A 12,238-nucleotide genomic window follows, 5' to 3' on the forward strand; every position below is an offset into this window, starting at 1 on the left:
ATTTCATTCCAATCTCCGGTGTGGAGATCACTGAAGAATAAATAGCCTTTCGCTGCAGATATCGCCGCTGCCGTTGGAGTCAATTGTGTTTGCTGAAAGGAGTCTTGGTACATCTCAGCTCCTAGCTCCAGGGTTGTGTCGGTCCAGTGAGGTTCTGTGACAGGGAGGAGCTCCGAGCAAGACCATTTGTCCCATCGCCAATGCTGCAATCCCTTTACAGCTGCAGGCGGTCGCTTCTTCGATCGGTGAGTGATACAGGTTCGTTTCCCAGAAATGGACAAGAAACGAAACACGCGGGAATCTTCAGCTAAAAGGTCTCGACCCGAAAAGTCATGTTAGCGGGTGTTGGCAAGTTGGGCCGAAGGGCCTGTTTCCACTCTGTAAAATGCTATCACTCTATGACCCGAAATATCGTCTGTCCATTTCCAGATGCTGCCTGTTTCTCCAGCACTTTGTGTACTGCTCATGTATCAGGGTATGTGTACAGTGGGGGTGTGTATCCATCTGTGTGTGAGTTTTGTTTTAGTCCTGACCACAGCACTAACAATGGACCTTTGCCTCAGTGTACTGTAACTCCACAAGGTCACGATCAGACCTTTGCACCAGAATTAGCTGCATTTTTAGTTTAGTATAGACATACTGCACGGAAACGGGCCCTTCAGCCCACCAACCATTGATCACCCCGTATACTCACACTATCCTGCACACTCTAAGGACAATTTGCAATGTTTATTGAAGCCGATTAACCTACAAACCCGCACGTCTTTGGAGTGTGGGAGGAAACCGGAACACCCGGAGAAAACCCACAAAGGTCACATGAAGAACGTGTAAACTCCAAACAGACAGCACCTGTAGATGGGGTCGAATCCGGGTGTGTGGCGCTGTAAGGCAGCAACTCTACCGCTACACCACTGTGAAGTGCCGCCATTAGACCACAATCAGGTAAAGCAAGTATTGAAGGCGAGTTGGGTTTTATAGCATGAAACAGCAGGGCTTTGAGAGATGAGGGTACATGTTATGCGTCGGCAGGAACTGCAGATGCTGGTTTACACCAAAAGACAAACACAGGGTGCTGGAGTAACTCAGTGGGATGGACGGCATCTCTGGAGAGTGTGTAGGAAGGAACTGCAGATGCTGGTTTAGACATAAAAAGCTGGAGTAATTCAGTAGGTCAGGCAGCATCTCTGGAGATAAGGAATAGGGTGGCGTTTCGGGTCCAGACCCTTCTTCAGTACTTTGTTTCAATAGATTTCACTTTGTTTTCGAAATCCCCCCCAAAAAGCTCCAGTTAGAACACAGCCCCGCTTCGGTCTCTGCGTTTGTCGCTTTGGATGCACGTTTCCTTTTTAGTAACAGATCTCCGGATGGTTGTGGGGAGAGATATTGATTTATAATGGTGATATCGCGTCACGCAAGGAGCCGTGAGAGGCGGGAGTATTGCATTTGTTTGACTCCGGCTCAAGCCTGCAATCATTGTTGGGCGAGTATTTTCTTTACTTCAAATGTAAACTTTGGTCGGAATAAAGAAAAAAAAGATGTGCAGACAAAAATACTCTGCAAACCACTTCCGACATTCTCTATATATTTAATAGTATCACGCTATGCACCTTGTCTATAAAGAAAACACAAAGATAGACACAAAAATCTGGTTCAGGCAGCATCTCTGGTGAAAAGGAATAGGTAGACACAAAATGCTGGAGTAACACAGCGGGTCAGGCAGCATCTCTGGAGAGAAGGAATGGGTGACGTTTGGGGTCGAGACCCTTCTTCAGACTGATGTCAGGGGAGTGGGAGGTACATAGATAAGGAAGTGTAGAATAGATCATTGTTAGTTGGGAAAAGGTAACAACCAGTGATGGAAATGGGTTTTAGGAACTAGGGGTACCATATGGTCCATGAGACTGAGGTTGGGAAGGAAGGGGGGGGGGGGGGTTATTTGCGGTCATACCCATGTAAGAGTACAAGAATGCATAACTTGTTTATTGTGTATTTGTAATACAGTTTATTGTGTATTATATGTGATAGCTGCTTTCTTGCATCTCTCTCTCTCTCTCTCTCTCTCTCTCTCTCTCTCTGTGTTGGCTCTAGCCATCTCTGCTTCAGTGATGGAAGCAGGTCGGTGATTGGTCACAACGCCCCTCGGAGACTGTGTCTGATTGGCCGTTGAGTGACCAGCGCATTATGTGATTGGACACAATGACCTTGGAGACAGCGGCTGATTGGACGGAAGGAGACCGATTTGTTGATTGGACGGGAATTTTAAGGGAAGCTGATTGGTGATTGGATGCAACCCCCTTAGAGACAGCGGTTGATTGGCCGCCAAATAATCGGGCACAAAAAATTGACAAATAGGAAAACAAAAAAATCGGAATTCCGATTTAAATCTGATATAAGGTTCTGATATAAGACAACAGATTTAAAAAAATAATCTAAACCCATTAATTCACTCAAGGTGTATTATGATGTGTTCTACAGTATGAAATGTACAACAAAACTTGCACTTCCAGAGTCATCTATCGTGTTGTTTCTTCAGTGGACCACGGATTTATTTTAAGAGCAAAACATAGAGTGCTGGAGAACACAGCAGGTCAGGCTGGATCTATGGAGGGTCCGAAGAAGGGTCTCGACCCAAAACGTCACATATTCCTTCTCTCCAGAGATGCTGCCTGACCCGCTGAGTTATTCCAGCATTTTGTGTTTATCTATGGAGGGAATGGCTAGGTGACGTTTAGGGTCGGGTCCCTACTTCAGGTATTATTTATTGAAAATTTCACTTATTTAAATATGTTGTTACGAATATAACTAGTAGTGTGGAAGAAAATTCCATGAGCCATAATTGCCACATACATACCCAAAAGTAGAAATGTAGAAAGTTACAGAGTGTAAAAAAATAGATATTACGAGCTTTGTATTCTCCTTGTACCAATCAAACGGCAAATTCAAAATTCTATATTTTGAAAATGGGCAAAGCAAAAAGTAGCATTTTCTCTAGAAAGGCTTATCCTAACATAATTTATCGGAAGGCTGTGATTTTCAGTCAGGACGTATATATCATTCAGTCAGTGAGCTCGCGGTCCGGAGCCCTTCTCTATTACCCCCCTACATAAAAACAAAGTGGCAATGCCTCTTCAAGGTCTACTAATCCACCCGTAGCTTCAGTTACAGGTACAGCTGAAGGGATTTGGCGCTCGGGCAACGCTATGAATTTATGTGAATTTAAATAATCCGATCCGAATCGTTCAAAAGCTACAACCACAACGTGATAAATAACACGAAATAAAACTGAAGCAAATAAAGGCAAACAGAAGAACTAACCTTGAAGGAGAGAGAGAGAAAACAGCACACATAAATTTATTCTTTTAAAATTCATATAACATCCCTAAATGACGGGTACAAATTACTAAATATTATGGGTGGACAAGAATGCGGGAGAAACTCAGCGGGTGAGATGCTGCCTCGCCCGCTGAGTTTCTCCAGCATTTTGCCTACCTTTCTTAACAGGTGTGGGACCAGCCTTCTGGCAGGCAGGTTTGCCACTGCTACACGGGTGGTTTTAAACTGAATAAGGGGGGTGGGGTGTCGAATGGGCTAGTGGAGGATGGAGTTAAAGGGAAAGGGTTTCTTAAATGTGTGAGCGTAGAGACAGAGGGGTGTAAAATGAGGGTAGAAGCAATAGGTAGCAAGGTGAAAAGTAAAAGTGGCAGGCCGGAAAATCCAGGGCAAAAATCAAAAAGGGCCACTTTTCAACAAAATTGTATAAGGGGTAACAGTGTTGTAAAAACAAGCCTGAAGGCTTTGTGTCTCAATGCAAGGAGCATTCGTAATAAGGTGGATGAGTTGAATGTGCAGATAGCTATTAATGACTATGATATAGTTGGGATCACGGAGACATGGCTCCAGGGTGACCAAGGCTGGGAGCTGAACATCCAGGGATATTCAATATTCAGGAGGGATAGAGAGAAAGGAAAAGGAGGTGGGGTAGCGTTGCTGATTAGAGAGGAGATTAACGCAATGGAAAGGAAGGACATTAGTTTGCAGGATGTGGAATCGGTATGGGTAGAGCTGCGAAACACTAAGGGGCAGAAAACGCTGGTGGGTGTTGTGTACAGACCACCTAACAGTAGTAGTGAAGTTGGAGATGGTATCAAACAGGAAATTAGAAATGCGTGCAACAAAGGCAAAACCGTTATAATGGGTGACTTCAATCTACATATAGATTGGGTGAATCAAATTGGCAGGGGTGCTGAGGAAGAGGTTTTTTGGAATGTATGCGGGATAGTTATCTAAATCAACATGTAGAGGAACCAACGAGAGAGCACGCTATTTTAGACTGGGTATTGAGTAATGAGGAAGGGTTAGTTAGCAGTCTTGTTGTACGTGCCCCCTTGGGCAAGAGTGACCATAATATGGTTGAGTTCTTCATTAGGATGGAGAGTGACATTGTTAATTCAGAAACAATGGTTCTGAACTTAAAGAAAGGTAACTTTGAGGGTATGAGACGTGAATTGGCCAAGATTGACTGGCAATTAATTCTAAAAGGGTTGACGGTGGATATGCAATGGAAGACATTTAAAGACTGCATGGATGAACTACAAAAATTGTTCATCCCAGTTTGGCAAAAGAATAAATCAGGGAAGGTAGTGCATCCGTGGATAACAAGGGAAATCAGGGATAGTATCAAAGCGAAGGATGATGCGTACAAATTAGCCAGAAAAAGCAGCATACCGGAGGACTGGGAGAAATTCAGAGACCAGCAGAGGAGGACAAAGGGCTTCATTAGGAAAGGAAAAATAGATTATGAAAGAAAACTGGCAGGGAACATAAAACTGACTGCAAAAGTTTTTATAGATATGTGAAAAGAAAGAGATTAGTTAAAACAAATGTAGGTCCCTTGCAGTCAGAAACGGGTGAGTTGATCATGGGGAACAAGGATATGGCGGACCAATTGAATAACTACTTTGGTTCCGTATTCACTAAGGAAGACATAAATAATCTGCCGGAAATAGCAGGGGACCGCGGGTCAAAGGAGTTGGAGGAATTGAGTGAAATCCAGGTTAGCCGGGAAGTGGTGTTGGGTAAATTAAATGGATTAAAGGCCGATAAATCCCCAGGGCCAGATAGGCTGCATCCCAGAGTACTTAAGGAAGTAGCTCCAGAAATAGTGGATGCATTAGTAATAATCTTTCAAAACTCTTTAGATTCTGGAGTAGTTCCAGAGGATTGGCGGGTAGCAAACGTAACCCCACTTTTTAAGAAGGGAGGGAGAGAAAACGGGGAATTACAGACCAGTTAGTCTAACATCGGTAGTGGGGAAACTGCTAGAGTCAGTTATTAAAGATGGGATAGCAGCACATTTGGAAAGTGGTGAAATCATTGGACAAAGTCAGCATGGATTTACAAAAGGTAAATCATGTCTGACGAATCTTATAGAATTTTTCGAGGATGTAACTAGTAGCGTGGATAGGGGAGAACCAGTGGATGTGGTGTATCTGGACTTCCAGAAGGCTTTCGACAAGGTCCCACATAAGAGATTAGTTTACAAACTTAAAGCACACGGCATTGGGGGTTCAGTATTGATGTGGATAGAGAACTGGCTGGCAAACAGGAAGCAAAGAGTAGGAGTAAACGGGTCCTTTTCACAATGGCAGGCAGTGACTAGTGGGGTACCGCAAGGCTCAGTGCTGGGACCCCAGCTATTTACAATATATATTAATGATCTGGATGAGGGAATTGAAGGCAATATCTCCATGTTTGCGGATGACACTAAGCTGGGGGGCAGTGTTAGCTGTTAGGAGGATGCTAGGAGACTGCAAGGTGACTTGGATAGGCTGGGTGAGTGGGCAAATGTTTGGCAGATGCAGTATAATGTGGATAAATGTGAGGTTATCCATTTTGGTGGCAAAAACAGGAAAGCAGACTATTATCTAAATGGTGGCCGATTAGGAAAAGGGGAGATGCAGCGAGACCTGGGTGTCATGGTACACCAGTCATTGAAAGTGGGCATGCAGGTGCAGCAGGCAGTGAAGAAAGCGAATGGTATGTTAGCTTTCATAGCAAAAGGATTTGAGTATAGGAGCAGGGAGGTTCTACTGCAGTTGTACAGGGTCTTGGTGAGACCACACCTGGAGTATTGCGTACAGTTTTGGTCTCCAAATCTGAGGAAGGACATTATTGCCATAGAGGGAGTGCAGAGAAGGTTCACCAGACTGATTCCTGGGATGTCAGGACTGTCTTATGAAGAAAGACTGGATAGACTTGGTTTATACTCTCTAGAATTTAGGAGATTGAGAGGGGATCTTATAGAAACTTACAAAATTCTTAAGGGGTTGGACAGGCTAGGTGCAGGAAGATTGCTCCCGATGTTGGGGAAGTCCAGGACAAGGGGTCACAGCTTAAGGATAAGGGGGAAATCCTTTAAAACCGAGATGAGAAGAACTTTTTTCACACAGAGAGTGGTGAATCTCTGGAACTCCCTGCCACAGAGGGTAGTCGAGGCCAGTTCATTGGCTATATTTAAGAGGGAGTTAGATGTGGCCCTTGTGGCTAAGGGGATCAGAGGGTATGGAGAGAAGGCAGGTACGGGATACTGAGTTGGATGATCAGCCATGATCATATTGAATGGCGGTGCAGGCTCGAAGGGCCGAATGGCCTACTCCTGCACCTAATTTCTATGTTTCTATGTTTCTATGATTGTTCCAACATTTGCAGTTCCTGCTTAAAATAGGGTGAATGACTGTATAAGTGGGTGAATGACTGTACCTGCACACCAGGAAGATGCCCGTGCTTGCGGTCCGGAGCCCTTAATGACAGTAAGTTTTAAGAAATTCTCCCATTAATTTTATTCAAAGTAAAACCCCCCGTCATTGGTCAAAACACAATTACATTTACTGAGGAATGTGGATCGATGTATTGAAGACACATTGTATAATTACGTGTTAACTACTGGTTGTTAACAAGTGCTAACAGTAGTAGTTAACAAATCGTTTTCGTCTCATGGCCGATGCAGCGGTGACTCGGAACGATTATCCATTGTCGTTTATAAAAAAATCTGTATTTAACAACTCTGACTCCCTTCTTGTACAGAAATTGGACATAAACTGGAAACTGAAAAGTAGGGGTACGCCGTCCCTCTGCGTACCCCCCCCCCCCCCCCCATTTCCTTCACTGGTAACACCAAAGCAAACTGAGATAAAATATAAGTGGTCGGTAAACTGGGAAGAGGGAGGGATGGAGAAAGAGGGAAAGCAAGGGTTACTTGAAGTTCAGGAAGTCAATGTGCATACCGCTGAGGTGTAAGCTGCCCAAGCAAAATATGAGGTGCTGTTTCATATTGATAAGGAATATGTTTCATAAGGAATAGGTGACAGTTTCGGATCGAGACCATTCATCAGACCTTTGCCACAGTTGTGGGCCACTTGCTTTGTTTAGTCATCGAGTGAGACAGTGTGGAAACAGGCCCCACATCTCTCGGAGCGGAGACGGCGTTCCGGCTTTCGGCGGCGGCGACATCACCACGGAGGTCCGCTGGACTGGAGAGCGGCATCTTCGGCCTGGATCGATCGCCTCAGCGCAGAGGGAGAACAAGGAGGGAAGAGACGGAGACTAAGACTTTGCCTCCATCACAGTGAGGATGTGCTTGGTGAACTCACTGTGGTGGATGTTTAATTTGTGTTTATTGTATGTTTTGTTATTATTGATTCTGTGTATGACTGCAGGCAACATAATTTCGTTCGGACCGTAAGGTCTGAATGACAATAAAGGATCTATCTATCTATCTAACCTGCCCACACCGGACAACATGTCCCAACTACACTAGTCCCACCTGCCTGCTTTAGGTCATAAGCGATAGGTGCACCATTCTCCAGCCTTCTCCCCATAACTACTGACACCCGAACTAACCAAGAATCTATCTATGCCTGCCTTAAAAATATCCACTGACTTGGCCTCCACGGCCTTCTACAGCAAAGAACTCCACAGATTCACCACCCTCTGACTAAAGAAATTCCTTGTCCTGAAGGGAAACTGGAATAGAGGTGGGGATGGGTCAAAGACTGGCAAGTGATAGGTGGATACGGGTGAGAGGGCTTCTCATCTCCTTCCCAAAGGGATGTCCTTTAATCCTGAGGCTACGACCTCTAGTCCTAGACTCTCACACTAGTGGAAACATCCTCTCCCCATCCACTCTTACCAAGCCATTCATTATGCTGTACATTTCAATGAGGTCCCCCCTCATTCTTCTAAACTCAAGACGTTAAGAATGGTCCATATCTCTCTAAATCTGTCCTATCCATGTACCTGTTTGTTAAGAAACAGTTGGGATCTCTGCCTCAACTACCTCTTCTCGCCCCTTGTTCCATACACCCACCACCCTCTGTGTGAAAAGGTTATCCCTCAGATTCCTATTTAATCTTTTCCCCTTGGAGAGAGTGGATGTGGAGAGGATGTTTCTACTAGTGGGAGAGTCTAGGACTAGGGGGTCACAGCCACAGAATTAAAGGACGTTCTTTTGGGAAGGAGATGAGGAGGAATTTCGTTCGTCAGAGGGTGGTGAATCGGTGGAATTCTATGCCACAGAATGCTCTGGAGGCAAAGTCAGTCGATATATTTAAGGTAGAGAATGTTTCTTGATTAGTACGGGTATCAAAGGTTATAGGAAGAAGGCAGGAGAATGGGGTTATTAGGGAGACATGAATGAATGGCGGAATATACTTGATGGGCCAAATGGCCTAATTCTACTCCTATCACTTATGATCTTCACCTTGTTTCCCTTCACTTGTTTGAGGGGTATCTCCACCGGACCCTGCCCCCCAATGTCCAGCAGCGGAAGGACCCTAGACAGTGGTCCTCCCCCATGGAGCCTTGGCGTTTGGCTGCACCAAGCTTCAGTGCGTCCCTCAGCACGTACTCCTACAGTCTGGAGCGGGTCAGTCGGCAACATTCCCCATCGGATGACTGGCTGCAATTTCTTTCCTGAAAGGAAGGAATTTTCAAGGCGGGAATGTGGGACCAGATGGATTGTTCTTACCCAGAGCTAGTAGCGACTCAATGGGCAGAATGGCCTTCATCCACACAAAAATCATACTGTGATTCTCAGTGCAATAGTTAACATCTCTCTACATAAACACTGGCGCAGCGGTAGAGTTGCTGCCTCACTGCGCAAGACCCGGGTTATATCCCGACCACGGGTGCTGTCTGTACAGAGTTTGTATGTTCTCCCTGTGACCTGCGTGGGTTTTCTCCGAGATCTTCACTTTCCTCCCACATTCCAAAGATGAACAGGTTTATAGGTTTATTGGCTAGGTATAAATGTAAATTGTCCCTAGCGTGTGTTAGTGTGCGGGGATCTTGGCCGCCACGGACTCGGTGGGCCGAAGGGCCTGTTTCCGCACTGTATCTCTAAACTAAACCTTTTTGGTCAGATCTTCAAAAAGCCGTACGTCGAGTGGATTCAGCTTCATATTTTATTCCCTTTTCTGTTTCAGATCACTGGATTTTGTTGACTGTCCACTTCCGGTTTAGTGATGAGTGCAAGTAGTGATGAAGGACCAAGTCATAGTGGAGCTGACGTTTTACATTCCAGGAATGAATACAAGGAAGTACCTTCGATCGAGTCCATCACATTAGACGGATCATCGGAGATGATTCAAACAAAAGGCAGACAATGCCACTATAATTCAGACGGACCAAAGAGAATTGCCCTGAAACTTATCGAACAAGCTCAATTAATATCCAGAGGAAACCCTTCCATTTACAAGCTCAACCTAGACAGGGAGGTGTTTAATCAGTCCAAGCAGCTTGTGAAATGCTCCTTAGGAAAGCCCACCACTATGCACAAGATGAAGACAATTATGGTGCTGGGGTCAACTGGATCAGGAAAGACGACCCTCATCAACGGGATGATCAACTACATCTTGGGCGTGGAGTGGGGGGACAACATCAGATACCAGTTAATACAGCAGGAGACGGGAACATCCCAGGCTGAGAGCCAGACCTCCTCCATCACTGCCTACCATCTCCACCACCAGGTAGGGTTTAACATCGACTGCTCTCTGACTATAATCGACACGCCAGGATTCGGAGACATCAGGGATCATCAGATCACTGAGCAAATCCGCGAGTTCTTCACTTCCCCACAGGGCGTTGATCAGATCGACGCGGTCTGTTTCGTCGTCCAAGCCTCCTTGGCTCGCCTGACCCCGACACAGAAATATGTCTTTGATTCCATCCTTTCCATTTTTGGCAAAGATATCGCGGAGAACATTCAGATAATGGTGACGTTCGCGGACGGGCAGCGCCCCCCAGTTCTGGAGGCCCTGAAAGCCAACCAGGTACCCTGCCCTAAAGACAAAAAGGGATTGCCAGTACACTTTAAGTTTAACAATTCTGCCATTTTTGCCCAGCGTCCGACCTCTGGCGACGAGGGGAGATCTGACGACAGTGGGGAAGAGGATAATGACTTTGACCAGATGTTCTGGAAGATGGGGACAAACAGTATGAAGAAGTTCTTCGCAGCTCTGAGCACGATGCAGGCGAGGAGCCTGCTCCTGACCAAAGAGGTACTGAAGGAACGTAGCCAGCTGGAGTCTGTAGTGGCCGGGTTGCAGACTCTGATCCAAGCAGGGCTGACCAAATTAGAGGAGCTCAAGAAAACCCAACAAGTTCTGGACCAAAACCAGTCCAAACTGGAAGAAAATAAAGATTTTGAGTACGAGGTCGATGTGACTGTTAAAGAAAAGAGGAAACTTGGCAGCGATGCTCCATTAGTAAACAACTGTACGGTTTGTGAATACAGTTGTCATGACCCCTGTCCGTATGCAGGTTATATTTTCAAATACTGGTGTTCATCAATGGACATACTGGGAAATTGTGTAGTCTGTCCGGGGAAGTGCGGCGTGCTAAAACACCTGAGGGAAGAGTACAGGTATGTCTGTGTAACAAAAAAGGAGAAGAGGACGTACAACGAACTGAAGGAAAAGTATGAGAAGGCATACGGTGAGAAGATGAGCCTGCAGAAGATTATGGAGTTACTTGGCCAGGACTTTGCTGAGGTGGAGAACACAGTGCAGAAGCTGATTCAAGAATTATCCCAGGGCATTAGACGACTTGAAGAAATTGCCCTGAGACCAAACCCGTTGTCCACCCAGGCTTACATTGACCTCCTGATTCAGGCTGAGAAAAATGAGGCGAAGCCAGGCTTCATTGAACGAATTCAGGCACTGACCGCTTTGAAGAAGCCGGCAGAGTTCAGAGAAAAGATTGCCAACAAGGAGAAGCTGTTACCAGTGTATTCAAATGAAGGTGCGGCGGGAGGGAAAAGTACTGGAGAAAATTTAAAGAAAAAAATGTCAAACATGAAGGATTGGTTCTCTTCCAGTAACTGAGAAACATTCCAGCTGTTTTCCAGTGTGTTTCACTCAACCGATACACAAATCCTCGTTCTAATTCCTCGTCCTTCCCCTCCCCCATCTGCCCATTGCCTTTCACACCGAACCTTCCTTCCTCGAAGCTGCCTTCTTCTCAACATATTCCCATAGGGCCTTTATCCCAGGAAGGGTTTGCTGGCGTTGGAGAGGGTCCAGAGGAGGTTTACTAGAATGATCCCAGGAATGAGTGGGTTAACATATAATGAGCTTTTGACGGCACTGGGCCTGTAGATTAGATTAGATTAGATTAGATTCGTTTTATTGTCATTCAGACCTTTCCGTCTGAAATAAATTTTGTTTCCCTGCAGTCATACATATAATTTAAAAAATGACAAAAACACACAATCAACACAAATTTAACATCCACCACAGTGTGTTCACCAAACACCTCCTCACTGTGGTGGAAGGCAAAATCTTAAAGTCTCTGTCTCTTCCCTCTTTGTCCTCCCTCTGCGCCGAGGCGACGGTTCAAACTCCACGGGTGGTCGATGCTGCCGCCACAGCTCCGGGGCCTAGTCGGGTCTCCGCTGCCGCTGCCTCCGCCACAGCTTCGGGGCGGAGTCAGGTCTCCGCTACCGCTGCTGCAGCCGCTGCCGCCGCCACAGCTCCAGGGCCGAGTCGGGTCTCCGCTGCTGCTGCCGCCGCCACAGCTCCAGGACCGAGTCGGGTCTCCGCTGCTGCTGCTGCTGCCGCTACAGCTTCGGTGCCGAGTCGGGTCTCCGCCGCTGCTGCAGCTGCTGCAGCTCCGATGCCGCCAGCTCCGCCATTAGGCCTCGGCGCAGGCGGAGACGGGGAATACAACCGAAGAAAAAGTC

At 46.1% G+C, this 12,238-nt stretch overlaps 1 protein-coding gene across 1 annotated transcript; it reads left to right on the top strand.

Annotated features, from left to right (window-relative positions):
• Window positions 1-9,521: 9,521 nt before the first annotated feature.
• LOC116989971 lies at window positions 9,522-11,622 on the top strand. The gene has a single exon (XM_033047526.1). The coding sequence runs from the start codon at window positions 9,522-9,524 to the stop codon at window positions 11,379-11,381; it is 1,860 nt and encodes a 619-aa protein (XP_032903417.1). The 3' UTR covers window positions 11,382-11,622.
• Window positions 11,623-12,238: the final 616 nt, after the last annotated feature.

This window comes from Amblyraja radiata, chromosome 30 (assembly GCF_010909765.2).
Source record: "Amblyraja radiata isolate CabotCenter1 chromosome 30, sAmbRad1.1.pri, whole genome shotgun sequence".
NCBI classification, from domain to species: Eukaryota; Metazoa; Chordata; class Chondrichthyes; order Rajiformes; family Rajidae; genus Amblyraja; species Amblyraja radiata.